The sequence below is a fragment of the Lonchura striata genome, chromosome 16 (genome assembly GCF_046129695.1).
Source record: "Lonchura striata isolate bLonStr1 chromosome 16, bLonStr1.mat, whole genome shotgun sequence".
Classification (NCBI taxonomy): Eukaryota; Metazoa; Chordata; class Aves; order Passeriformes; family Estrildidae; genus Lonchura; species Lonchura striata.
In genome coordinates, this window is record NC_134618.1 from 14,921,156 (window position 1) to 14,947,521 (window position 26,366).

Here is a 26,366-nt window from a genome sequence, read left to right on the forward strand (position 1 = left end):
CCGCTCGGGGCGCGGCGCGGCCGGCGGGAGCGCGGGGCTCAGGCGGCGCGCGGCAGCCCCGGGGCCGGGGCGGGGCGGCTGCGAGAGGACCCCGGTGACGGCGGCGGCGCGACGGGAGCGGTGAGCGGGACCGGGAACGGGGACAGGGAACCGGGGAACGGGGACAGGGAACCGGGGAACGGGGAACGGGAACCGGGACCGGGAAACGGGGAACAGGGAACCGGGAAACGGGGACAGGGAACCGGGGAACGGGGACAGGGGAACGGGGAACAGGGACAGGGAACCGGGACCGGGAAACGGGGACAGGGAACCGGGGAACGGGGAACGGGGACAGGGAACCGGGACCGGGAAACGGGGACAGGGAACCGGGAACCGGGGAACGGGGACAGGGAACCGGGGAACGGGGACAGGGAACCGGGAACCGGGGAACAGGGACAGGGAACCGGGCCGGGACCGGGAAACAGGGACAGGGAACCGGGCCGGGACCGGGGAACACGGACGGGGAACCGGGAACCGGGACCGGGAAACAGGGACAGAGACAGGGAACAGGGAACCGGGAACCGGGCCGGGACCGGGGAACAGGGACAGGGAACCGGGACCGGGAAACGGGGACAGGGAACCGGGAACCGGGACTGGGGAACAGGGACAGGGAACCGGGACCGGGCCGGGACCGGGAAACAGGGACAGGGAACCGGGGAACAGGGACAGGGATCCGGGCCGGGAAACAGGGACAGGGAACTGGACCGGGAAACAGGGACAGGGACAGGGACAGGGAACCGGGCCGGGACCGAGAAACAGGGACAGGGATCCGGGCCGGGACCGGGAAACAGGGACAGGGACAGGGATCCGGGTCGGGACCGGGAGCAAGAAACAGGTACAGGGACAGGGATCCGGGTCGGAACCGGGAGCGAGAAACAGGGACAGGGACAGGGATCCGGGCCGGGAAACAGGGACAGGGACAGGGAACCGGGCCGGGACCGGGAAACAGGGACAGGGAACCGGGCCGGGACCGGGAGCGAGAAACAGGGACAGGGATCCGGGCCGGGAGTGGGGTCAGCGCAGGAATCGGAACCAGCACCTGCGGCCTCCCGTCAGCCCCGCGTTCCGCTGCGGGGCTGTCGGGGCCGGGCCGGCGGTCTCTGTGTTACTGGGATGTGACCGGAGTTGTCAGCTCGGAGAAGGAATGGCTGCTGCGCTTTGCTGAGGAGAAAAACTGACTTAGCGTGCGGCAGTCACAGAGCTTTCACCTCTTTCGCGAGCTCTGTAAAGCTTGTTTTTAACCTTATAGTGGAGAACTGGAAGGGGGCACAGAAACCTTAGGAGAAATGGATCTGACAGCTGTTTTTCTTTCCCAGTGGTTCTGAGGAAGTGTTGGGAGTTCCCTTTGCCCCTCTTGTTCCCGAGGCAATGCCCAAAGTGAAGAGGAGCAGGAAGCCTCCCCCCGATGGCTGGGAGCTGATCGAGCCCACTCTGGATGAGCTGGATCAGAAGATGAGAGAAGGTGAATGGGTGTTCTCAGCCATGGGACCCCAAAACAAGCTCACAAGAGCTGCTTCATGAAGGCAGGGGGATCTTTTTTGTGTCTGTGCCTCCAGTGGTGCTGCAGGTTGATCCTGGGCCGTGCTGGTCCCTAGTTTTGGGCTTATGGAGCACAGAGGTTTGGTTACAACTGGTTTAGGGATGAAGCTCACGGGTATGTGGTAGTTCCTGTCCATGTTGTTGCTGTGGGTGTGAAGTCAGCCCTGATCCCAGTGTGGGTCATGTCATCCCATTACCACTGGTTTTATATGCTAAAGGAGCTGTTCCAGGTCAGGTCTCTTTCATTTAAGTCTCCTCCCATTAATCTCAGTCTTACCCCTGCCATGTATTAAAGTTATGGACGTTCTTGGAACAGTTCACTGCAAAAGGATTGAGGGAAGCACTTGGTCACCTGGTGTTTGTGTTCCCTCCCAGCTGAGACAGAGCCACATGAAGGGAAGAGGAAAGTGGAGTCCCTCTGGCCCATCTTCAGGATCCACCACCAGAAAACACGTTACATCTTTGATCTCTTCTACAAGAGGAAAGCGATCAGTAGAGGTGAGGAGGGCAGGGGCAAACTGGAGTGAGTGAGTGAGGTGTTCACCTGTGGATGCACTGAACTGGGACTTGGTGGTTTCTGGGGGAGGAGGATGGAGGGAAGGCTTGGCAGCTGCCCAGCTTTACCTGCTGGTTACTACAGCTGGTAGCTCCTGATAGTGAGACTTGTGACAGTGTCTGCTCCTCCCCAGAGCTCTATGAGTACTGCATCAAGGAGGGCTATGCTGACAAAAACCTGATTGCCAAGTGGAAGAAGCAGGGCTATGAGAACCTCTGCTGCCTGCGCTGCATCCAGACCAGGGACACCAACTTTGGCACCAACTGCATCTGCAGGGTCCCCAAAAGCAAGCTGGAAGTGGTGAGTCTCCAGCACGTTCCTCTGCCCTGCAGTCACTATTCTGACTTTTCCACCTTGGGGACAACAGAGGGGGTAGTGCTGTTCTTCCTGGTCATTTCCTCTGCCTTTGCTGGTAGAATTGGTGTCCATTTGATGCTGAAGTTACTGTCAGCTTTGACATTCATTTAAGGTTGTTAAATGTATGGGAAATAGCACCAAACTGTGGAAACCCTTCCCACGCAGAGCCATTCCCTGCCTCAAGGTCAGCCTGCTGCTCTGGCTTGGCTGTAACACCCTCCTCATGTTTGTTTTTCAGGGCAGAATCATTGAGTGCACTCACTGTGGATGCAGAGGCTGCTCTGGGTGAAGCCTTTTGCAAACTTGTTTTTTGAACTCTGAGGGACATCCTCCTCCTCAATGGACTATGAGTGCAATTACAGCCATTTTCTGTGATGGGGTATTTCTGTATTAAATTAAAGCAGCAGCATGATCACTTGGATTGTGCATAAATGCTTTGGAGTAGGGTTTTGTGTAGCCATTTATTTTAAAATAAAGCTTGCCTTCCTGAGAGAGTGGTGTGATCTTCTGGTGAAACACTCCTGTTCCCCTCTTCTCCTGTTGGGTTTGTTCTGGGTGCTTGAAGGTTGCTGTGCACAGTGAGCTGCTCTGGTTTTTTTTGTTTTTTTTTTTTTTTCAATTAAGTCAATTTAAAAGGCTGTGTAGAAGGGAAATACAGTTCCCAAATGTCCAGTCTTGAGTTTTTCCCTTACCACATGCAGATGGAAGCTACATTTCACTGGAATTCTCTGCTGAGGTTTGTAATCTGGAATTGATGCACAGACCCCTTCATGAATGCCAGCAGTCTACAGACTTCGAGTCACATGTGAAGTGACAGGACACAGACAAAACCAGCACTCAGCTAAACCCCTGTCAAATCTGGTTTTGCTTCTTCCTTGTTTTGCACAGGGTTTGCTAAACTACAGCCCATCTAATCCTCAGCAGTTGAAGGAAATTGACTGAAAATGTATTTGCTCCTCCTTAAAAAAAAGGGAAATATTTTATTATTTAACTATTGCATGAACTGGGGGTTGGGGATACACAAAGCAGTTTTATTACAAGCCAGTTTAAAGAAGCAAGTCATGCATCTTCCTTGTGCTGGAAGAACTTGAAACTTCAGCATCCTGCTCCCTTTTCCTGCACAGCCTCTGCCTCGCTGTCCTGCCCCCCAGGCTTTGCTGTCCTGTACTTGGCCCAGGGGTGGGGGGTCTCCTCTCCAGCCATAACTTTTAACCACCGGTAGTAGTAGCCCCGGAAACCATCAATCTTCTCCAGGTATGGGTTTTTGTGCTTATACTGCAAAGAGAAATCCACCAGAACAAGTTTCTATTAGATGAGAGCTCACTTCAGGAACTACAAGATGCTACCGAAGAAACCGATCAAGTAATCATCAGCTGGAGCAGACAAACCCAAAGGATGCTCAGGCAGACATTAAATCATCATATTTATGATTCCCCTCCCTTTTTGGTGTCCTTTGTGATGCCTTCACAGCCTGCCAGCCCTGGCTCCTTACCCTGTCAAATTTGGGAGGGTACCGCGCTGCGAACTCCAGCTGCCGGATGATCACTTCATTGGGAGGCACTTGGTTATTCCTCATGTCCCGCAGGATCTCTGTGAGGTAACTGTAATCCAGCTGCCTCACAGCAGCAGCAATGAGGCTGCTGTAGATGTACTTGTTGGGAGTTATTCCAGACCTCTGGAAAGAACAAATGCTGTGTTAAACAAGTTTATCTGCTGACTAGTGCAGGACTTGCAGAAGGAAAGGGCAGAGGCACTTTTTACACAAGGAGCACAGCTCTCATCACAGGACCTGTGAAGCAGCTTGTGCAGTGCCAGCACAGGTGCAGGACATACCACCTGCATGTTTTTGGGAAGAGAACAAAACCACTTGTCACAAAAACCTCAGCAGATCTTTTTAAAGCATTAATACTTCACTTTGCCTCTTCCTGCAGCTCAGACCCAAGCAGCAGGTATTTTTCTTTGATTACCTTCAAATCTGAGAGCAGCTGCAGTCCATCCTGCTGTTTGTGGCAGGCAACTGCCAAGTTACAAAATGTCTGAAGGTTTGGTGACAGTCCCCTCTTCACCAGAGCTGGCAGCATGCTCTGCAAGATACAAGTGTTGGCATCATTTCCCAAAAATTCTTAATGTAGCTTTCCAGACACGGGGCTTGACATGCTAGAACAGAATCCATAAATATTTAGAAATTAACCCAAGCACCACCTTATGGGAAATGGTGTGAGATCCCAGTTTCTACTGTGAACAGAGAAATGGTTCTCAGCAAAAGAGAGGCCTGAGACAAGGAGGTGGTGATGAGGCTGGTACTGAGTTTTTTCTCTCACCTTTGCTCCCTCCAGGTCTCCCTGTTTACTTCTCTTCCTCATTAATGTGTTAAAGAAGGTCACATCTACTTTTACTTTATGATTATCCAGCAACGCCAGCAAAGAGGACTCTGATGGGCTTTGGGGTTCCACCAGCTCAGCCAGTAATGTGAATGTTTTAAGGTTGGGCTCTGCATTGTCGTCTTTCATTTTGTTCAAGAATCCCTCCACATCCCCCATCAGAGCCAGCCTGTGGGCTGGTGTGGCCACTGTCCCCAGGGAAACCACGGCTGTGTCAGCCACCCTGGCATCCAACAAGTTGGGCAGGTTGCAGAAAGGCAGCTTCTGGCTTGGGTGTGGCTGTTCCTGTTCCATCTCACTCTGGGCTCTCCTCATCAAGGCTCCAGCCCTGCTGTGAGCGATGCTGGGGCTGTCAGGAGCAGCTGGTTCTGCTTCAGCCCCAGCCACATCTTTATTTTGTTGCTGGATCCGTTCCTCGGGCTGCACCGAACTCTCCTGAAATAACTGCTTTTCCATAGCTTCCACATCCAGCTGGACAGCAGCACTCTCTGATCCTTTCTTCCTCTGATTTTGCACCTTTTTCTTCCGTCTGCCAGGTGGCAGCTTTAGCTGAGGTGAGTTCTCAGGAGGACTGAGCAGGAGTTTAGAGGCCACAGCGGGATTGCCGATCCCACAGTCTCTGGCTGCACGCAGCATCAGGTTGTAGGTGTGGCTATCAGCCTTTATTCCCAGTTTATTCATTTGTTGCCAAACCTGAAGAGGGGAAGATGGATATTAAATAACAGGAGTATCTCTACCAGCAGTAAGTACATCTGTTAATGGGATCTGTATGAGAAGGAGTGAATTTACAGCAAGACAAGGACAGTGACCTTGAGCTGGAGGTCACTGTGAGATGATCCAGGGTTATTTACCAGCATATGAGACGTCCTGAGCACAGTCTGGTTTTCAGAACCTGTGCTAGGAGGAGCTGAACTCCTCCCATTTCACCACCCCACTGCTTTTCATGTGTTCAGATGATGAGTTACAATCCAGCAGCGCTTTCCCCCCCTCTCAGAACACGAGGACAAACCTGCAAGGCAAATCGGAAGCCATTTTCGCTGTCTTTTATGCAGCTCATGAGAAGGAAACTGAAGGTCTCAGCTGTGAGGACATGGCCCTTCTGCACAATTTCCTAAAAAGAGCAGAGATAGTATTAAACTTCCAATTATCCTATGTGGTGCAGTCAAATACCACCTTCATCTTCTGAGGATAGATGTAACATGTTTTGGACATACCCAGCCAGTTTTAAAGCCAAAGCTGCCTCCTTTTAGGTAATTAAGCTTAGACTTTGGTACATACAATTTCACTGTATGACAATAAGGACCAATTAAACAGAAACACATGATCTGTAATTATGTGGAAATGAAATTAAAACTTGATGCAAAATATCAACTTCCATGAGCTTTAACCACAGCACAGAATAGGTTTAACAGGAGAAAAGCAACCAATTTACCTTGAGTACATCCAAGCACATCCTGAGGTCTGAGCAGAGGGCACAGACTTTCAGCAGGGCATGGTAGGTGATGAGGTTCAGCTCCTCATTTTTGCTCTGCAGCTGCTGCCGCAGTTTCAGGGCGCTCTGCAGCCCCGAGTCCTTCCATGGAGACTCAGCACAGGCATTGAACAGGGCTGTGTAAGTGGCCTCTGTGGGGATTAACCCTCGTTTTTTCATCTAAAGGAAGAGAAGAAGGATTTGAACTGGCCTTTTTACAAAAGGACAGCTTGAATCTTTTAACTTGTTTTTAAGAGTTTCAAGCTAAGATGGTGCTAACGCTAACTCGGAGGTATTTTGGAGACAAAGTAACATGAGTGAATGCTTTAAATGCTTTTAGCTTAGAAAATGCTTTGAGGGAGAAGTTAAACCTACATCATTGTAGAGCTTGAATGCCTTCTTCACATAGCCAACCCTGCCACAGCCGCCAATGAGAACAGTGTAATTGCCTTCTTCTGGCTGGACACGCTCCTCCTTCAGCATCTGCACCTCAAACAGCTCCAGAGCCTCTGCCAGCTACAAGGATGAGAAAAATCCATCAGGAGGCAGCAAGAGAATCAACTACAACAGATATTAATATATGCAGCTGTAGGCAGATTGTAGTCTAAATCCTACAATGTGTGTGGTTCCTCACAAGAAGGCTGGAGAGGGTCTTTGGATGAGGGCATGTGGTAACAGGATGGGGGAGGGAAGGTTTTAAGCTGACAGAGGAGAGATTTAGGTCGGATATTGGGAAGAAATCCTTTACTGTGAGGGAAGCAAGGCATTAGCACAGGTTGCCCAGAGAAGCTGTGGCTGCCCCATCCCTGGAAGTGTCCAAGGCCAGGCTGGACAGGGCTTGGGGCAGCCTGGGGTAGTGGAAGGTGTTCCTGCCCATGGCAGGGGTGGAACTGGATGATCCTTAAGGTCTCTTCCAACCCAAACTGTTTTATTATGATTCTACAGGAAATTCTTATTTTAATTTTTTCGGTACGGATGCCAAGTGATAGAGGCTGGTCAAAACGGCATCTTTCATCAGTGCTATTAAAAACAAGAGAAGAGCTGGGTTCAAACCTTGTCCTCTTTGATGAGGGCCTTGCACCGTAGAAAGTACCAGTATGGAGTGTTCTTAGGGCCACGTCGGGGTTTCCTTTCTGGTTCTTCTTCTCCTTCTTCTCGAAGCTTTAAATCCCGAAAGCGCGCTGAGGTTTTGTGGTAATACTTTCTAGAGGAAAATTTATCAGACAGCGTCCCGAACTCCACACCTTCATCATCATCATCATCGTCATCCTTCTGCTCCTCGGTAGCTCCAGCTGAGGTGCCAGGTCTGATCTCTCTCGGGTCGCTGCCGGGCAGTTTGGAGGAGGCCTGGGAGGAGCTGCACGTTCTCCAGCCCGGCAGCGGGCCCTGGCCGGGGGGCCGGGACAGGAGCGGCGCCTGCCCCCGTCCAACCGCAGGGGCTGCGCACCGCGCCTGCAGCAGGGCGGGGGAGGCGTAGCGGCACCAGCGGGGGACGAGGAGCCGCAGGGAGCCCATGATGTGCCCGCGGTCCCCGGACCGGGACCGGCAGCGGGACCCGGGACCGGCAGCGGGACCCGGGACCAGGACCGGCCCCGCCCCGTCCCGCCTCTGACCCGCGGCGCCTGCGCGCGCGGAAGGGGCGGGTCCCCGGCGGTCTCTGATTGGGCGGAGCGCGCGCGCTGCCCGCCGGGCGGCGGCGCCCCGAGCGCTGATTGGGCGGAGCGCGCGCGCTGCCCGTCGGGCGGCCGTGCCCGCCGTGGGTTCCGTCATTCCGCGGGCGGGCGGCGCGGGGCGGCCACGGGGCTGCCGCCGCCGCCTCCCCTCAGTGAAAGCGCTGCCGGCGCGGAGCGGAGCGGGCCGGGCCGGGCCCGCCCGGGCCCGCCCGCCCGCCGCCACCAACACCGCCACCATTCCGCCCCTACCTTCCCGTTGCCGGCGGCCCCCAGCTGCCACCATGCAAGAGCTCATCGCCAGCGTGGATCACATCACGTTCGACCTGGAGCTGGCCGTGGAGCAGCAGCTGGGGGCACAGCCGCTCCCCTTCCCTGGCATGGACAGTGCGTGTGGGCTCTCTCCTCCGCGGGGTGCTCGGGCCGGGGCCGTGGGGCCGAGGAGGGTGGGCTGGGCAGGCCTGGGGTGCCTGGCAGGTTTGCAGGGATCTGAGCTTCTTCCTCAGGTCTTACCCATAGAGCCACCCAAATTCCACTTTCCCCGTGTGGTTTCTGTCATAACCTAGGTGTTTTTCTTTTCTACTTAGTGAAATTCGTAGTTACTGCCAGCCAGGCTAGAAAATTAAAGTTCAGATATTACCGTGAATAAACATCACTCTCCTGCACAGTACTTTATATTTCCCTTTTCATTCCCTTTTGGTAGTTGAGGCATTTTGATGGGAAGAGTCATCAGCTTTAGGTATAGCCATTTCTGACTCTGTAATTCTTTTCCTTCAGTCTGACACAGACTCAGGAGACTCATAGTTTGCTGAATTTTTCTGGTGGGACTACTAAATTTGTGTTTAACTCCCTTGAATGTTCCTCTTTGTCAGGATCTGCAAGGGCTGACATGATAATGGTTGTTTTAGGCAGTTCTGATAACTTGTAATGCCATGACTACAAATACAGCGTTCAGGAGTTGGACTCTGATGATCCCTATGGGTCCCATCCAGCTCAGGATATTCTGTGATATGACTGACTTAACAGCAGAGGAAAACCCAGTCAAAAACATAAATAACTGAAAAGCAAAGCAGACACCTCCAAATCTCTGCAAACTCGCCTTGCTCTTCCTCAAGAAGAAAACAGGTATTTTTGTGTGCCAGGCTTTAACAAGGAACTCCTGCAGGAAAGTAAATCCTCCAAACCAAAATGTTGCTTTTCTCTTGATGTTGGAGATAAGATTTTCTTTCTAGGGCAGGAAATGTTTTAAAGCTTGCCATTAAGCTTTGGTAAAATAAATAATATTTCCTTGTTCTCTCCCCAGAATCGGGCGCAGCTGTCTGTGAGTTTTTTTTAAAGGCGGCATGTGGAAAAGGCAAGTTGTGTGGAATATTGGAAAAGGCAGTTATTCTCACAGGACTGGGAGGGTGAAAACAGATTTTCCAGCACTGATTATAGTGTTCTTGTTTTGTAAAAATGAGGGGATAACCTAGATAGAGGAGAAAACTGAAGGGTGTTGGAATATCTGCAGCAATTGGGAAATAATGGTATTTTTTAAGGGAGCTGGGAAGTAAAAAAGCAAAACTACTGTTAAAGGAAGGTTTGAACTCGCCATAAGGTGACTTTGGTGTGGATCTGCCTCTTAGTTGCTGTGGTTTTTAGTTTCCAGGATTAAGAGCTGTAGACTTCACTGTGAAGCTCATTAGAGGGTATCACAAGGCTGTTTTGGAACTCCCTGTTTTGCTGTTATCACTTAAGGCTGAAATCATAGGTGATGTCTTCTGAAACCCTTCTTGCAGAGGAGTTGCTGTTGCCCTGTGTGACACACTTGATTTGTTCTTTTTTCCCTTCTCCTTGCCCCACCCACCCTTCCACAGGAGGCATGTGCCCGTTCAGACACATCAGTGGGGAAAAGACAGTTGTTTGTAAACACTGGCTACGAGGACTGTGCAAAAAGGGAGACCAGTGCGAGTTCCTGCACGAGTATGACATGACCAAGATGCCTGAGTGTTACTTCTACTCCAAATTTGGTAAGTAGCTCCTGCTTAGTCTTCCCTGCAGGTATGGGAGTCTGAAGAAGATCCCTCCTCAGAGCACTACGTTCTTCTGTGTCTCATGTTGGATTGACATTTTTCCAGATCACACCTTATTATCCACATAAATTTGTGATGTATTGCAGATGTCTTCACTGCTTGTGCCCTTGCAGGAAGAGGCGGGAAACTGCTTTTTTTACTGCTTTTTCTGCCTTAAGTTCATTTTCTGGGGGTATGAAATTAGTAGGCTGAGCAGCTGGTCCTTGCATGACTCTGATTTTGGGAAGCTGATGAGCAGCAGAGGGCATGGGTGTGCAAAATTTTGTGCACTAGCTTTCCAGCTCTGGAGGTCTGGACATAATGAGGCAACTTGGTGCTAGAAACTTACGGTCTTATAGGTTTCCTTGGATTGAGGTTAGTGTGCAGTTTGTCGTTTCTCCACACTTCCAGTGCACTAAATGTTTGGGTTTTGTTATCATGACTGCTCTTTCAAATTTAGTTCCCCCATTGTTTTTAAAAACATAAATAATGTAGTCTGGTAGAACTTGGCTCACCAGGGGTGAGTCCTTGGAGCTCTTCATGGAGGTTAAGGTGCCTGAACTTACAAACATTAGTAACAGCTCTGTGGGAGCTACATGATCCAGGTAATGTTTTGAGAGTCATTTTGATCTCAAACCTGCACAATTGACTGAGAAGTGTGTTTGCCTTTGGTACAGGGGAATGCAGTAACAAGGAATGTCCATTCTTGCACATTGACCCGGAGTCGAAGATCAAAGACTGTCCCTGGTATGACAGAGGCTTCTGTAAACACGGTATGTGCCTCCCACAGTTTCTGTTCTTGTGCCTGGAGATCAAGGGGGAGTGTTGCTGCTCCATCTTTGCATGATCTGCTGGTGATGTGCTGGGATCTGGATGCCTGGAGTGTGAACTGCTGAGCTTTGTGTTGTTGCAGGTCCCCTGTGCAGGCATCGGCACACTCGGAGAGTCATTTGTGTGAATTACCTGGTAGGATTCTGTCCAGAGGGGCCTGCCTGTAAATTCATGCAGTGAGTATGCTCCAGGCCTGCTCTGCAGCCTTGTGTTTCCCTTGTGTTCTGGTACATGTCAAATGAGGGTGCTTCCGTGCTTCCCAATGGTTTGGAGATTTGCCACTGTTTAGTTGGGCCATATTTTTACTGGTTTGTGGATTGAAAAAGTATTTACAAGAGCATGTAGTGACAGGACAAAGAAGAATGGTTTAAAACTGAAAGTGAGTAGGTTTAGATTAGGCATTAGAAAAAAAATTCTTCCCTGTAAGGGTGGGGAGGCCCTGACACAGGTTGCTCAGAGAAGCTGTGTCTGCCCCATCCCTGAAGGGTAGATGGAGTTTGGAGCAACCTGGGATAGTTCAGAGTGTTCCTGCCTGTGGCAGGGGAGGTTGGAACTGTATGAGCTTTGAATCCCTTCCAACCCAAACCAGTCTATGATATGGGGCAGGGCTTCTCCAGGGAGTTCCCAGTAAGATTGGCATGGTGATTAGGTGCCATCAGTGCAGTGGAATCACATGGATTTATATTCCAGAAGGCAGAGGGATATGCTACACGTATGTAAAGAGAAGTGAGGAGGGGGAGGTCTGTTTCCTGTGAGCCAGATTTAACTGGCTGAATGTTTTGTTGTTTGGAGTTACTTGACTGAGCTGATGATAAAATGTTGGCATATGATTTGAGAATCCATTTTCTTGTTTCCATCTAAACCAGCCCTCGGTTTGAACTGCCAATGGGAACCACAGAGCAACCACCACTGCCTCAGCCAACACAAACACAGCAAAAGGTACCCAGATTCCCTGCCTCCCTACACAGCCACCCTCAAACCTCTCCCACAGTGCTTTAAAATAGATTAGGTTGTCAAGTGGTCAAAATTGGGCACCCAGGCTCTTGGGTCTGGAAGTGAGAATTAAGCAGTGAGCAACCCTGAGTGCCATTGTAGTGATGAAACCCCACAATTGTTCCAGCTTCACATGGAGATCATGTCACAGAACACTCCCACGCTACACAGAAACACATCATGTGTGGTTGTGCAGCAGTCTGCCAGGTTTTGTAATCAGGGTGACATCCCTCCGTGATGGCAATGATATTTTAGCAGCCTAAACCTACTCTCCAAATCTGCTTTCCAGAGAAAAGCAGAATCACTGGGCTTTGTAAGGCTTAGTGCTTGATTTCTTCTTTCTGGTGCTCCAGCTGGCAGAGCACCCACACACAGATTTGGAGGAAAATTGATCATTTGACATATGGGGTGCTCTTTTCCCTTCTTAACAAAACAAAAACCACAAAGATCTTTATCCTTGATGCACTTAACGAGTCAGAACTCTTCTCCTACCCAACAGAGGACACCCCAAGTCATTGGAGTAATGCAATCTCAAAATAACAACAGTGGAAACAGAGGACCCCGGCCATTGGAACAGGTCACCTGCTACAAGGTAATGCAGAGGGAAGGGCTGAGGAGGGAAAGCAACAAGATTTTTCACAATGTAAAAAGGTTCATGACTTCTGAGCTCTGCTCAGTACGCACTGTGTGGTGCCTGCATACAGCTGTGGGAATTGGCCTCGAGTTCTGAGGCCATTGCCTTGCTGTGACAATGACAAATTCTGTAGTACTTTGCTGTCTGCTAATAAACAGGAAAACCCTGCCCCAAAAACTGAAAGGAGACTGCCAAGCTGCACATTTCAAAATAAGAGTTAATTTTTTTTTTTGTCTCATAAGCCAGTTTGCTTACACTGGTGGGTGTAGATTCTCTTCTCCCCTGTTTCCTGGAAGGTCATTGAAAATAACAGAAATTAGGTTTGCAAAGCCTGCTCAGTATTTGAACTCTAAATGCACCCTGTGCTGTCAAACCAAGGAATGAGTCATTCAACTTGGTTGCTCATTGAGGAGCACCAGGAAAATTTGGACGCAATCAAGTTTCCATCTCCTTATTTTTCCACAAAAGTCACAGTCACTAAAAAAGGACAAAGAATCTTCCTGTCCCTTTATCCCTGACAGTTACAACATTCTGCATGTCCACTCTGAGCCTTAGGTGCTTGTTTGGGTGAAAGTCACTGAGATTGGACAGGGATATTAAATAGCTGAATGCATTTCACTGAATACTTTTAATAGCTGCCTCTATTATCTGCAAATAAATTACAGATCTGGAGAAGGCCGTTGCACAGATACTGGCATTTCTCTGTGTTTGAGTAGCTTTAAGATGCAAAGTCTGTGACTTGCTCAAGTTCAGAGGTGCTTTTCTCTGTTTATTCATGAAGATCAGGAGAGTCCCCATGGATATGGTGCATATCACGTGGAGTAGTCTGAGAAGCCTCAAATGTTGAAATCCTCCTCGTGTGCTGAGGGTTCTCTCCTTTGAAATGCCTTAGAATAACATGGCATCAGGTTACTCCCAGCATAGAAGCAGTTTTTGCTCCAAGGTGTGATAGCAGCCCATAAATCCTGTCCCTTGTGACACTGTTTCACTTCACCTGCTAAATGCTGCATTTTCCACGTGTGGAAAAGCTTCCAAATAGGAGCAGTTGCTGGATGCCTTAATAAAGAAGCTTGGAGGAAAGAGCTATAGCTCTGCAATAACTCCTGTCTCTTTCCCTTTCAGTGTGGTGAAAAAGGTCACTATGCCAACAGATGTACCAAAGGACACCTGGCCTTTCTCAGTGGACAGTGAAGGAGCAGCAGGAAGGTGCAAGGGAGCTGTTGCCACTGAGGAAAGGTCTCTGCCTAGCACAATGTCTGGAGCTATTAATCAGGTTGTTTTTTTAATGCCATTACTGAAAGAACTGGTCAGAGGCTGGCTGCTGCTAAGCAACATTTTTGTAATTGTCCCCAACTTTTTAAGTTTTAACCTTTTTAAAATCGATTTTGGCCTCCGCCTCTTTTCATTGAGCCCTTATGAAAGGTAGATCTAAAAGCCAGCAGATAATCCAAGCCCTTACTGCTGCAGCACTCTACATAAACACACCTTAGGCCAGTGTTTCTTTAAAGTATTTTCCTTCTGCCAATTCTCTTTGGAGAATCTGCAGTGTTTCAGCCCTCCCTGTGGAAGCAGGAAGACTGACTGGAAAAACTTAACACTTGCAATGCCTTCTCCTCAGTGAGGAAGCAGGGAGTCTGGTGTCCTGTAGCTCTTCAAAAGCAAAGTCCTGTTTCCAGGTCAGCCTGGTGAGCTTGTCCTGGTGGCTGACAAAACCCCTCACGTACATCAGGCAGTAAAACCTGTGTCCACTTGCTTTGTTTCTGTGCTTCTTGCTGTACTGAAGGTTAGAAAACAATCTTCTGGGAGAGAACTGATCAGGGGGGAGAATAAATTGGCATCTCTCTGGTTAGCCAGACAATAAGGAACAATGATTATAGGAAAGCTGCATCTGTGCTCAGTTCCCACTTGCAGAAAGGAGGGACAAGAGCACGGCTCGGAGTAGGAACAGAAGAGCCTTGTGTCAGTCCCATTATCCAGCTCACACTGAGCAGGTGTTGCCACACTCTGGAGAGCAGGAAGTGGAGCTGTATTTTCTTATGGAACACTGCTTTAAAAGTGTTGGTAGAGATTTCCTTCTGAGAGCATTTTTTTTTCAACACAAACCCCATTTATTTTGAGACGACTATTTCAAAAGGGCCAATGACAAAATGTGAATTAAAAGAAAAAAATAGCCACAATGTGAGCCTTACTGATTCTACCTTATCTCTTCGTTTGCTGCCTGCCTTTATATTTTGTTTTTATTGAAATGTACTGATGGCAAAAGCTGTCTGTGAATTTATTTTTCTTGAAGAACAAGGTAAATGTGGCTGGATTAAGAGAAGTGATCAGAGCCTGTGTTGGTGTCAATGACTGCAATTATTTCACTGTGGAAGTTTCAAGTCTGGAGTCACAGACCATCAGACACTTTCATAACACTCTGTGCCCCCCTCAGACTGAGCTGTGTGATCTGTATGCAACTGGGCATGAGGAAAGGGAGCTTACACTCCAGTTCTGACCACCTTCCTCATCGAGTTCAGGAGCTTTTGGGCTTCAGTACCAGTTTTCCAACACTGAAAGCCCTCCTGTAATCATTGAAGCTCTTGGGAGATTGTTCATGCCCCTCAAGAAGTGGTTTTCACTCTCCCTGCTGTTTAGACAAGGAGGGTTCAGGTGGGCAGCAGTGCCCAGCTCCAGGTGCTGGTGTGACTGAGGCATGAGGAAGCTCAGAGCTGGGGCCACACCCACAGATGCTCCTTTGAGCAGCATTTAAGTCAAGCAGGAAAGTTTTCCTTTATTTTGATGCATTAAAAAGCTGAAGCTTATTTGCACTCAGAATGACCTCCCAGTTTTGGCAGTGAAAGGAGTTTGATGGAAATTTTGGGTTACCTGATGCTGTTACAGCAAAGAGCTGCTGCCCTGTCTCATCTCAGACAGTGTTCTGCAATGATGCAAAACTGCCCAAAACACCTCCAGCCCCTGGTGACAGCCTGACTGAGAACCAGAAACACCAACAGGGCACACAAAGCTCAGATAGTCTTTCAAATCAAAACATCCTCTCAGCCCCTTGTCCAGCCTGTCCATAATGGCCAGGAAGAAGCAATCCAATGCTACCATTTTGATCAAACAGGAATCAGTTACCAATAGTTCCCCTAGTTAAAATACAACCCAAGGAGCAGCTACTTTCCCTCTGAACTTACCCTGAGGGGTGAAATTCTCAGAAGACAAATTTATTTGCACAGTACAATTAACAACTCAATTAGGAGAGTGTCAGCTCAGGAAATGTAAAGTGTATGCACTTTATTATTGGTCACAAGAGTACAGATTTATTATCCATAGTTCTGATGTCTTCTGTCAGGGTAGCTCTTCTGATTGTTTCAGTGGTATTTCCTCCTGCGGTCATGCTCTGCAGCAAAGCACAAGTTAATTCTGCCGAACTCACAAGAAAAAAAAACCCACCACACCTGAAATTACAGGCAAGAAAGCATTCTGAAAAACCCCATAGCATTTATTTTCTAGGTGCTGTCAGGTCAGACAGGCACCAAGGTCTAAACTTTCTTCATTGCCAAGAAAATACTCAGTAAGCATTCAAGTTTTCTACAGCTAAAAGAAGTTTGTTTGCCAGCAATCTTTCATTTTATTTTTAAAAGCAGCAGCAGGCAATTGTTTTTATTCCCCAGGCAACCTTCCAAGCTGCCTTGCACACACTCAGACATGATTTTTACTTACTGATGTGGCTGTAGCTCCACATGTAGCTGAGGATAACATACCCAGCCAGCACCATGGAGAGACCCCCGAGGCCCCCCTTCCTCACATTGATGTATTTGTTGTAGTATCTGCTGTGACCTGTGGAGGAGGAAAAGTTTTCAGAGCAGCCAGATGAGTTGTGTTACCCTGTGAGAGAAAAGAGGCAGCCTGGATTCACAAAACTTCAGGAAATTGGTTCTAATCTGAAGGTCTCAGAAGCAAGTCTGACAGGAAGCAACCGACATGTTGGCTGAGCAAGGTGATCCCAAGTTAACAGACCTAAGCCTTAAAAAAACAAACAAAAAAAAAAAAAAGGGAAAAATCCCCTATTTCTCTTTTTTTCCCCCTAAATATTATTATGACTTTCATGAGCTCAAGCTGCTTTGGAATTATCAAGCTCTTCCATACAGTATATACATGCACACATGTATTATCAAAGGCAAACATTACATTTGTTTAAATCTACCTGAATGACATTTGTACCTACAGCAAACAACAGTGGTCCCAAGTGATCCATAAGGGCTCTGTCTCCTCTTTTACCGTCTGTAGGGACCAAATGCCTTTTAATTCTTTTTTGCTTACTTGTGACATTGTGAAACCCCAAAATTTTCAGCCAACGGGTTCAGGACTAAAGGCACTACATTGCCTCTTTATAGAACAAGAAATACTGAGAACAACCATCTGGTGGATAAAGCCCACACGATAAATAAATTTACAATTGGAAAAACGAGATGTTACAGGAGAAACTGCTGTAGGAAGGCAAAACTGGCCATGGAGCAGGCCCTGCAATGCTATGCTCCCCCCAGGCAACATCCAGTCCGGCAGCCAGGGATTTTTGTGTGCTACTCTCCCTGGCTCCATCAGGAGAAGAAATTCAGGGTCCCGCACCCGCCTCACCTCTTCGAATGGCCCCCAAGATGCCGCCGGGGGTGAAGTCCCTCATGGCCAGCCAGCTGCCTAGCTGGCCCAGCTTCACGTCCATCAGCTTCATGTCCTTAAGGAGAACTGCGGCAGGGAGAGGGAGAGAGCCCGGTGAGCGACGGGCTGAGGGAGGGAGAAAGGCAGGGGGACAGCGCGGTCACCTTGATCCCCCCGCACTCACCCGGCGGCTGCGCCATCTTGCCGTGCCCGGAAGGGACGGGCCGCGGGGGCTCATGGGAGGAGGGAAGGGCGGGAACGGGCGGGGCGGGCGCCATGTTGGGTGTGTCACGGCCCCTCAGGAGGGACTGTGGCGGTCCCGGAGCCCGTCCAGCCTGTCCTAGGGGCAGGACAAGGAGTAATGGGTACTATAAGAGAAGGGTGACCTTTTTGTTCGCTGTAGCCGCAGATGTTAACTTGTTTCAAGGATATAATGTCAGGAGATTTGCTTTTACAGCGGTAGTAGGCAATAGGCTGTGCATTGCTCAACTGATAACACGCATTCCTAAGATAACACGTATTCTTGAGACTGTGAAAATCCCCAGGTCAAAACGACAACTGTGAGGAAGACAACCAGCCTTCATCCCACGACCACCAGGAGGCAGAAAACGACCACCTAGCAACAGAAGGCGACTGCGCAGAAGAAACGAGTGAACTAAGGAAGAAGATAAAAAGAGCGAACTAGGGGACCACAAGCGCGGCAGTTTGGCGGAGCGGTGGCTCCCCTCTGCGGCCAGCGCTGCTTTGCTTTCGCTCCCATATACTCTATTAAATGAATTTAAATAAATTCTGTTAATTGGATCAGATGGCCTCTTGTGCTCACTCATAACAATTTGGTGCCGTGACTCGGATCGCGGATTTGGAGGACCCCTCTCTGGGAGAGGCGCCACCACTCCGCTCTTTTGAGCGGACTCAGACTGGGGGTCTTGTCCTCATCCCGACCGACGAACCCAAAAGCCTTGAGAGGAAAGCAAAGAAAGGGAAGCGGGCCCAAGATACCCCTTAAATTTTGTGCACAAATCCGAACGAAGACGCAGGAAGCGTAAGTATGAGGGTTCCGTTCGGGCGGGGTCGGGATCCCGGAGTGTGGCGAGTGTGTGAGTTGCATGAGAGGGGAGCCGGCAGCCGGACTCCCCAAGTGAACGCAGACCCTCAGTAGTGCGGTTCCCAAAGCCCGCGAGGGCCTGGGCCACGAACCAGGGGAAGCGATTGTGATTATTTGATTATTTGTGTGTGTTAGAAGGCACTCCGGAGGAATGGGGCAGGGGAAGAGTAAATCCCCCTCCCCAGTGGGGGTAAAACTCCCTTCGGTTCCTAAGGACAGTCCCCTGGGGTTCATGTTGACCAATTGGGAACACTTCCCAGGAACGAGGGGAAAGGATAAAGCAAAAATGATACATTACTGTATAGAAGTGTGGGGAGGGAAGGAAGTTTCCAAAAATGGGATTTGGCAGAGCTGCTGCGGGAGGCGCAGAAAGTGTACGTCCGGAGAGAGGAAGAGAGTCAGAAGAGGCAAGTTAAAATGATGGTTGCTGCGGTAAGGGAAAAGTAGGAGCATAGAGGCAGGACAGAGGAAGTTTACTCGAGACAAAGCGGGTAATAAAGAAAAAGGGGGGGGGAACGGAGGAAAAGACTTGTTATTATTATGGCAAAAAGGGGCATTTCAAGAGGGAGTGCAGGGTGCAGCTTAGAGATGAGAAAGAATTCAAGGCTGATTAGGGGGGTCAGGGTCTCTACTTTATGGGGACCCGGAGACATCAAAAGGAGCCCTTGATAAAATTAAAGGTGGGTCCCCAAGGCCAGGAAATAGAATTCTTGGTCGATACAGGGGCAGAAAGATCTACCATTCAATTCCTGCCCCAAGGCTGTACCCTGTCAAAACAGACAGCCATGGTAGTAGGGGCAAAAGGGGAACCATTTGAAGTGCAAATTATTAAAGAGGTAATGGTAGAATCAGAAACTAAAATGGGGGTGGGTGACTTCTTATTAGTCCCTGAAACAGATTATAACTTATTGGGAAGGGATTTAATTGTTGAACTGGGAATTCAAATCAAAGTGGTAGAAAAGGAATTGAAAATCAGGCTTTGCCCTCTCCGATTGGAAGATGAAGAGAAAATAAATCCTGAAGTATGGTACAATCCGGGAACCGTGGGCAAATTGAATATGACTCCATTCACGGTAAAGATCAGAAACCCTGAGGTCCCGGTGAGAATAAAACAGTACCCTGTTTCACTAGAGGGAAGGGAAGGATTGAAACCCGAAATTGAAAGATTACTAAATAAAGGATTATTGGAGCCATGTATGTCGCCTTTTAACACCCCCATACTCCCAGTTAAAAAGGCAGACGGATCCTATCGGCTGGTGCGTGACCTTAGGGAAATTAATAAGCTCACCGTAGCTCGGTTCCCAGTAGTGGCAAACCCCTATACCCTTTTGAGTAAATTAGGACCTGAAAACGAGTGGTATAGTGTCATAGACCTGAAAGATGCCTTTTGGGCCTGCCCTCTGGACGAATCCAGTCGAGACTATTTTGCCTTTGAATGGGAGGACCCTGATATGGGGAGGCGACAGCAACTTAGGTGGACAGTGTTACTTCAGGGGTGTTCATCAAGTCTCCCAATTTATTTGGGCAAGCCCTGGAACAAATTTTGCAAGATTATAAAACAGACCCAGAGGTAAAGCTAGTTCAGTATGTGGATGATTTGTTAATAGCAGGTAAAGAAGAAGACAAAGTCCGGAAAGAAAGTATCAAACTATTAAATTTCCTGGGGCTGAAGGGATTGAAAGTTTCTAAAGCAAAACTACAATTTGTGGAAGAGGAAGTTAGGTACCTGGGACATTATTTGAAAAAGGGAGAGAAGAAAATTGATCCAGACAGAGTACAAGCAATCCTATCCCTGCCTTTACCGCAAAATAAACGACAAATTCGTCAGATATTAGGACTTACAGGGTATTATAGGCAGGGAATTGAAAACTATAGCGGGAAGGCAAGATTTCTGTATCAAAAACTTACCCAAGATGGGCACCTTAAGTGGACAGAAGAGGAAAAATCTAAATTCCAAGAATTAAAAGAAACTCTGGTCCATGCTCCAGTCCTGAGCCTCCCAGATTTAAAGAGGCCCTTCTTTTTATTTGTCAATATTACAGATGGGGTAACTTATGGAGTACTTACCCAGGACTGGGCGGGGAAAAAGAAACCTATTGCATATCTATCTAAAATTTTAGACCCTGTAAGTAGGGGATGGCCGGGCTGTTTACAAATAATTGCAGGCTGTGCAGCGTTGGTAGAAGAAACAAGGAAGATCACCTTTAATGCCACCCTGAAGGTATTAACTCCACATAACATACGGAGTGTGATGCAACAAAAAGCAGACAAATGGATATCTGATGCCAGGCTCCTAAAGTATGAGGGGATTCTATTAGAAACCCCTAATTTCACTTTAGAAACCACCTCATTGCAAAATCCAGCCTCCTTCCTCTTCAGAGAGCCAGAGACTGACCCACTGGCTCACGACTGTGTGATCACTATAGAGGAGCAAACTAAAATTAGACCTGACTTGGAAGAAGAGGAGTTAGAGACTGGAGAAAAGCTGTTTGTAGATGGATCATCCAGAGTAGTAGAGGGCCAAAGAAAATCAGGGTATGCCATAGTAGGGGGACCTGACCTAGAAGTAATTGAGTCCGGAGCCCTAGACAAAACATGGTCAGCCCAAGCCTGTGAAATATACGCCATCCTAAGAGCCTTGGAATTATTAAAGGGAACAGAGGGAACCATTTATACAGACTCTAAATATGGGTACGGGGTAGTACATGCATTTGGGAAATTATGGGAGGAAAGGGGCCTTGTGAATTCACAAGGAAAGGACCTGGTGCATCAGAGATTAATAGTAGCCCTCCTGAAGGCCTTGAGAGGCCCTGCAAAGATAGCTGTAGTTCATTTAAAAGGGCATCAGCGGGGGATGGATTACTGGAGTAGGGGTAACAACGCGGCAGACCATGAAGCGAAGAAGGCTGCGATTATCAAGGCACTGACCTTGAGTGAGAGAGCTGGGAGGGATCCTACAGATACCTCAGAGAATCCTGGGTTAACCACCCAGGAGAAGCTTGTATTTACTGTAGAAGAGCGGGAGAAACTTGCAAAATTGGGGATAAAAGAAGAATCGGGGAAATGGCTGTTGAAGGATGGGAGGAGGTTCTGCCTAGGGCCATAGCCCAGCAGATGCTTAATAAATTACACCAGAAAACACACTGGGGCGCTCAAGGGCTGGTAGACCACTTTGCCACCCATTACATGACTGTGGGTCTCCATGATCTAACAAAAAGTATTACTAAGGGTTGCCCAACCTGTTTATGTGTAAATAGGAAGAATTTAAGGAAGCCACCCTTGGGAGGGAGACCCGTGGCAAAGAGGCCTTTTACAAATTTACAGGTGGACTTTACTGAGCTTCCCAAAGTGGGGAGGGTAAAATATCTTTTAGTTATAGTAGATCATCTAACACATTATGTGGAAGCAATCCCTGCCGCTAGAGAGACAGCCCAAACGGTGACAAAGGCCCTGCTAGAGGAAATAATACCCAGGTATGGGGTCCCAGAAACAATAGACTCCGATAAGGGCCCCCACTTTACTTCAAAAATAACACAGCTGCTGGCAGAAGCCCTGGGCATAAAATGGGAGCAACATACTCCCTAGCATCCCCAGAGTTCGGGAAGGGTGGATAGAATGAATGGGGAAATTAAGAAACAACTCACTAAATTGGTACTAGACACTAAGTTATCTTGGATAAAATGTCTGCCACTAGCATTATTAAATATTCGGACTCAACCACGAGCAGACATAGGGCTTTCCCCATTTGAAATGTTGTATAGAATGCCCTACTCCCTGGAGAAAGTTCAATCTAATCCTAATATCACTGACCAAAGTATTAACAAATATTTAACTGTTTTAATGAAATACAAGAGACAGTTATGGGAAAAGGGGATGTGGGCCCAAAGACCACCATTAGATCTTGTATTACACCAGGTACAACCCGGCGACTGGGTCCTCATCCGAAGCTGGAAGGAAGATTCAATCACCCCAAGGTGGGACGGACCGTATCTGGTTTTAATCACCACTGATTCCGCAGTTCGTACGGCAGAAAAGGGATGGACCCATGCTAGCAGAATAAAGGGGCCAGTGGACCCAACTCGATTCCATGCAACTTCCAGAGAGACGAGCTGGAAGATTGATGGGAAGCCGGGGGATTTAAAGCTAACAGTAAAGAGAACTCTCAAGTAATTTTAATGGACACTGTCAGTTCCGGAGACATTTGGGTCGGGACTGACTGGGGATTGCAAAAACAACTGATAGGAGAAACAAAACCCCCAGGATACTGTAAGTATTTAGAAGATTTAGCTCAGCAGTCCTATTATCAGCCCATCCGACTCGAAAGGGAGCAGAGACCTTGGGGAGGGGAGGATCATGCCGAGCATGAAGATATTAGAGTAAAATGTAGCTGGTTAGATTGTGATTGTTTCCCTTTTGCTTGCTTTTCTTGTAAAATTTGTAAAGGGCTGTGGTGGGCTCACTGTAGAAAGGGGAGGGCTCCAAAAAGTGTGTGTCAGCGCTGCTGGCTAGAACAACGCAAGTTGACCTCTGAAATATTGGATTATAAGGTCGCCACTTGGGAATTGACTAAAGAATCTTCCGAGTGGTGAGGAATTTTTGTGAAGGGAATAAATCCTGAATTCCATTGCTACCACTCCAACGAGCTTTCAAGTCCATTTCTTACGGACATAGTCCAGGTCAAGTGTCGCAGGCTGGTCAAAGGACTTAGGTGTGACACCCCACAATTAAATGAGAAAAATTGGAACTCCCGGAGGTCAAAGTGGGAGAGAGGAAATAATCCCGCCCCTGAAGAATATCTCTGCTGTCAAGAAGATGGCCTACCCTGTAGCTTGTAGCAACCAAGTTGACAGGCGAGACAGAGAGGTAGCTAGTGGGGATGAGGGACCCTCCCAAATCTTAAGAAGAAACACTGACCACCATAGGCACGGGAATGGTGACAATGGAATGAGAAAAAGTGGGAATGAGAAATTGGGCATGATAAGCAGCATCCCCTGCAGTGCGTACTACTCAGCCCTAAAGATTCTTGCATTTGTGATGATATGCTTTCCTCTCCAAAGTGTTGCTACTGAAACCCATGAACCCTTTAAATGGACATTAAGTAGGTGGGAAAATCATGATACTCGTTACAACCTGCAGACTGTGATGACCCCTGGGGCACCAAGCTTTAAAGCTGGAGTATGTAACATGACCAAGAATCCAAGCTGTGGGCGGCTGTTAAATTTGACAAGTTTCTATATGTGCCCTGCTTCAAATCCGGGGAGGTCATATTGTAACCTCCCCGGGCATTACTACTGTGGTTATTGGGGTTGTGAAACAATAGCATCAGCATGGGCCCCAGGAGGAGGGTCAGATAAATACCTAAGGGTGGGATATGGACCAGCTGGATGTGTAAAGCCCCAAGAATGGCCGTGGGTAGGGAAAAATTTACTCGGGAACTGTACTTTCATATACCTCAATGTTACTCAACCAAATGACCCAGGGTGGCTATTGGGAAAGACATGGGGAATTAGGCATTGGATAGAGGGACACGATTTGGGAAACCTAATACATATAAAGAAAGAACCTATTCCCTATGACCCAGCACCAATTGGACCCAACAAGGTGATAAGTGACATTAAAACTAAAACAATCAACTACACGGAGACAGAGGTTATTACCAACCACACTAGTATAGATGAGCCAGGTGCTCCTAAACCCGAATATGCCACCTTGTGGAAAATAATGCAAGCCACATTCGGCGTTTTAAACTATACATACCCAAACCTGACAGAGGGTTGCTGGCTCTGTTACATGATGAATCCACCATTTTATGAGGCGATAGGATCCTTTGCCAAAACCAAAAGAATTAATGGGACAAACCCAAGAGAATGTCTGTGGAAACAGGGAAAAGATAGCACCCCAGGAATAACCCTAGCACAAGTAAGAGGGAAAGGGAAATGTGTGGGAAAAGTACCCGCAATAATGCAACACTTGTGTGAGACGACAATCAGCATCAAGAGAAAAGATAAACCGGCAGAATGGCTCCTGCCAGCGCCTAACACCAAATGGGTATGTAATACACTCGGAACCACCCCTTGCTTATCCATAAGGCTTTTCAATGAAAGTTCAGATTATTGTGTACAGGTGCTAATTGTCCCTCGCATATCATATCACCCAAAGGAGTATGTACTAGAGCATCAAATAACTCCCGAAAACCATCTAGTCAAAAGAGAACCACTCACAGTATTAACAGTAGCAGTCTTGCTTAGTGTGGGTAGAGCTGGAGTGGGAACGGAGGTAGCCTCCCTAGTAAATCAACAACAAGGTATGAAAAATTTACAGGTATCCGTGGATGAAGACTTGAGCAGAATCGAAAAGGCCATAGATGGGTTAGTAAAATCAGTCAGGTCCCTCTCTGAGGTTGTGTTACAAAATAGACGGGGACTTGATCTATTATTTTTACAACAAGGGGGGCTCTGTGTTGCCTTACGAGAAGAATGTTGCACTTATGCAGACCACACAGGAATTGTGATTGATACTATGGCTGAGCTGCGCAAACAAATAGAGCAAAGAAAGAAAGAGAAAGAAGCTCAACAAAGTTGGTATGAATCATGGTTTACTCATTCCCCTTGGCTAACCACCCTTTTGTCCACTATTGCAGGACCGGCAATTCTGCTCATCTTAGTGCTAACTTTCGGACCCTGCATCTTTAATAAGCTTATTGCTATAGTAAAGAGTAGGTTAGAGGCCGCTCATTTGATGATGGTAAGATCAAAATATGAACCACTCACCCAGGTGGAGACTGAAGACTATCTAGAGCTTAGTAGAAAAGAATTAATACGGTTCAACGAACAAAAAGAAGGATAAAAAGAAAAGGGGGGATTATAAGAGAAGGGTGACCTTTTTGTTCGCTGTAGCCGCAGATGTTAACTTGTTTCAAGGATATAATGTCAGGAGATTTGTTTTTACAGCGGTAGTAGGCAATAGGCTGTGCATTGCTCAACTGATAACACGCATTCCTAAGATAACACGTATTCTTGAGACTGTGAAAATCCCCAGGTCAAAACGACAACTGTGAGGAAGACAACCAGCCTTCATCCCACGACCACCAGGAGGCAGAAAACGACCACCTAGCAACAGAAGGCGACTGCGCAGAAGAAACGAGTGAACTAAGGAGGAAGATAAAAGAGCAAACGAGGGGACCACAAGCGCGGCAGTTTGGCGGAGCGGTGGCTCCCCTCTGCGGCCAGCGCTGCTTTGCTTTCGCTCCCATATACTCTATTAAATGAATTTAAATAAATTCTGTTAATCGGATCGGATGGCCTCTTGTGCTCACTCATAACAGGTACTGATTGGAAGTGGGGGAAATTTTGATTAGAGATACAAAAACAAATTCCTTCCTGTGAGGGTGAATGGCCCCAGGCACAGGTTGCCCAGAGAAGCTGTGGCTGCCCCGTCCCTGTAAGTGTCCAAGGCCAGGTTGGATGGGGATTGGAGAAACGTGATGTAGTAGAAGATGTCCCTGCCCATGGCAGGCGGTTGGAACTGGATGATCTTTAAGGTCCTCCCAGTTCCTTGACATTCCATGATTCTGTCATCTCTCTGGGGGGCCAATTCCCCAGTGGGGGCTGCAGACACCCACAGGCACTGCCAGCCTGGCAGAGGGCTGGGGCACCTGAGGGATTCTCCCTTCATTTCCAGTCCAGCAGGTCCCTTCATCAGCTGCACCCTTCCTCAGGGGATGGTAAACAACTCCTGATCATGTCCTTCAATCCCCCAGGGCAGCGCCTCACACCGTCCCACGTTACGGGGTGTCAGGTGCCCTCCTCGCAGTGCTTTAGATTGTGAGGAAATATAGAAAAATTCACAAGTTGTCATCAGCATCTTCACACATCGCCATCAGCAATCTTGCCAATGTCCCACAAATGAACCTTTTCCAATGTGTTCTTAAGTTGCAGCTCTAACACAGTAAATATGTGTTCACAGACAGTATATGCTGCAACATACATTGAAATTGTGGCTTTTTGCACTGTGAGAAGTTCTTTTTCAGTGCCCACTGAAAACTTCCCTGTGGGAATACGCTGTGCTCTACTCCAGCTCCTCTGGAAGGGTGTCAAAG

General features: G+C 48.2%; 4 protein-coding genes and 1 long non-coding RNA gene across 6 annotated transcripts; 3 read left to right on the plus strand and 2 right to left on the minus strand.

Moving 5' to 3' along the window:
* The first annotated feature begins 42 nt into the window (after positions 1-42).
* BUD31 (BUD31 spliceosome associated protein) lies at positions 43-2,983 on the plus strand. 2 transcript variants are annotated; one of them, XM_021549658.3, is made up of 5 exons: positions 43-120; positions 1,356-1,501; positions 1,954-2,076; positions 2,268-2,434; positions 2,730-2,983. In XM_021549658.3, the coding sequence occupies exons 2-5, from the start codon at positions 1,408-1,410 to the stop codon at positions 2,778-2,780; spliced, it is 435 nt and encodes a 144-aa protein (XP_021405333.1). In that variant the 5' UTR covers positions 43-120; positions 1,356-1,407; the 3' UTR covers positions 2,781-2,983. The 2 variants fall into 2 exon arrangements, with proteins under 2 accessions (XP_021405333.1, XP_021405342.1); XM_021549667.3 differs by lacking the exon at positions 43-120 and adding an exon at positions 1,157-1,263.
* Positions 2,984-3,440: 457 nt separating this feature from the next.
* PTCD1 (pentatricopeptide repeat domain 1) lies at positions 3,441-7,929 on the minus strand. Its single transcript, XM_021549679.2, has 8 exons — positions 7,397-7,929; positions 6,719-6,859; positions 6,305-6,523; positions 5,882-5,983; positions 4,813-5,565; positions 4,459-4,575; positions 3,984-4,166; positions 3,441-3,766 (listed from the first exon to the last, which is right to left on the minus strand). The coding sequence occupies exons 1-8, from the start codon at positions 7,856-7,858 to the stop codon at positions 3,587-3,589; spliced, it is 2,157 nt and encodes a 718-aa protein (XP_021405354.2). The 5' UTR covers positions 7,859-7,929; the 3' UTR covers positions 3,441-3,586.
* A 276-nt stretch (positions 7,930-8,205) lies between these two features.
* On the plus strand, positions 8,206-14,856 carry CPSF4 (cleavage and polyadenylation specific factor 4). The gene is made up of 8 exons (XM_021549694.2): positions 8,206-8,400; positions 9,317-9,367; positions 9,870-10,022; positions 10,742-10,837; positions 10,978-11,071; positions 11,762-11,834; positions 12,388-12,480; positions 13,645-14,856. Exons 1-8 carry the CDS (start codon positions 8,298-8,300, stop codon positions 13,711-13,713), a joined length of 732 nt encoding a protein of 243 aa, XP_021405369.1. The 5' UTR covers positions 8,206-8,297; the 3' UTR covers positions 13,714-14,856.
* A 917-nt stretch (positions 14,857-15,773) lies between these two features.
* Positions 15,774-17,395, minus strand: ATP5MF (ATP synthase membrane subunit f). The gene is made up of 4 exons (XM_021549708.3): positions 17,348-17,395; positions 17,143-17,250; positions 16,228-16,344; positions 15,774-15,904 (listed from the first exon to the last, which is right to left on the minus strand). The coding sequence occupies exons 1-4, from the start codon at positions 17,361-17,363 to the stop codon at positions 15,876-15,878; spliced, it is 270 nt and encodes an 89-aa protein (XP_021405383.1). The 5' UTR covers positions 17,364-17,395; the 3' UTR covers positions 15,774-15,875.
* A 25-nt stretch (positions 17,396-17,420) lies between these two features.
* Positions 17,421-25,561, plus strand: LOC144247160 (uncharacterized). The gene is made up of 2 exons (XR_013340861.1): positions 17,421-18,205; positions 22,184-25,561. It is a non-coding gene; the product is annotated as an uncharacterized LOC144247160 (long non-coding RNA).
* The last annotated feature ends 805 nt before the right edge of the window (positions 25,562-26,366 follow it).

What these genes read in the sequence shown, in the direction of transcription:
- BUD31 (XM_021549658.3), top strand. Translation starts at nt 1,408, where the DNA reads ATGCCCAAAGTGAAGAGGAGCAGGAAGCCTCCCCCCGATGGCTGGGAG. An exon ending in GAGGAAAGCGATCAGTAGAG is followed by an intron (nt 2,077 to 2,267) that starts GTGAGGAGGGCA and finishes GCTCCTCCCCAG; the next exon opens with AGCTCTATGAGTACTGCATC. An exon ending in CCAAAAGCAAGCTGGAAGTG is followed by an intron (nt 2,435 to 2,729) that starts GTGAGTCTCCAG and finishes TTTGTTTTTCAG; the next exon opens with GGCAGAATCATTGAGTGCAC.
- PTCD1 (XM_021549679.2), bottom strand. Translation starts at nt 7,858, where the DNA reads ATGGGCTCCCTGCGGCTCCTCGTCCCCCGCTGGTGCCGCTACGCCTCC. An exon ending in CATTCAAGCTCTACAATGAT is followed by an intron (nt 6,524 to 6,718) that starts GTAGGTTTAACT and finishes CTCTTCCTTTAG; the next exon opens with ATGAAAAAACGAGGGTTAAT. An exon ending in GAGACCTGGAGGGAGCAAAG is followed by an intron (nt 4,576 to 4,812) that starts GTGAGAGAAAAA and finishes TGTATCTTGCAG; the next exon opens with AGCATGCTGCCAGCTCTGGT.
- CPSF4 (XM_021549694.2), top strand. Translation starts at nt 8,298, where the DNA reads ATGCAAGAGCTCATCGCCAGCGTGGATCACATCACGTTCGACCTGGAG. An exon ending in TTACTTCTACTCCAAATTTG is followed by an intron (nt 10,023 to 10,741) that starts GTAAGTAGCTCC and finishes CCTTTGGTACAG; the next exon opens with GGGAATGCAGTAACAAGGAA. An exon ending in CAACACAAACACAGCAAAAG is followed by an intron (nt 11,835 to 12,387) that starts GTACCCAGATTC and finishes CCTACCCAACAG; the next exon opens with AGGACACCCCAAGTCATTGG.
- ATP5MF (XM_021549708.3), bottom strand. An exon ending in CTTGGGGGCCATTCGAAGAG is followed by an intron (nt 16,345 to 17,142) that starts GTGAGGCGGGTG and finishes CCTCCTCCACAG; the next exon opens with GTCACAGCAGATACTACAAC. An exon ending in GTGGAGCTACAGCCACATCA is followed by an intron (nt 15,905 to 16,227) that starts GTAAGTAAAAAT and finishes GCTTTGCTGCAG; the next exon opens with AGCATGACCGCAGGAGGAAA.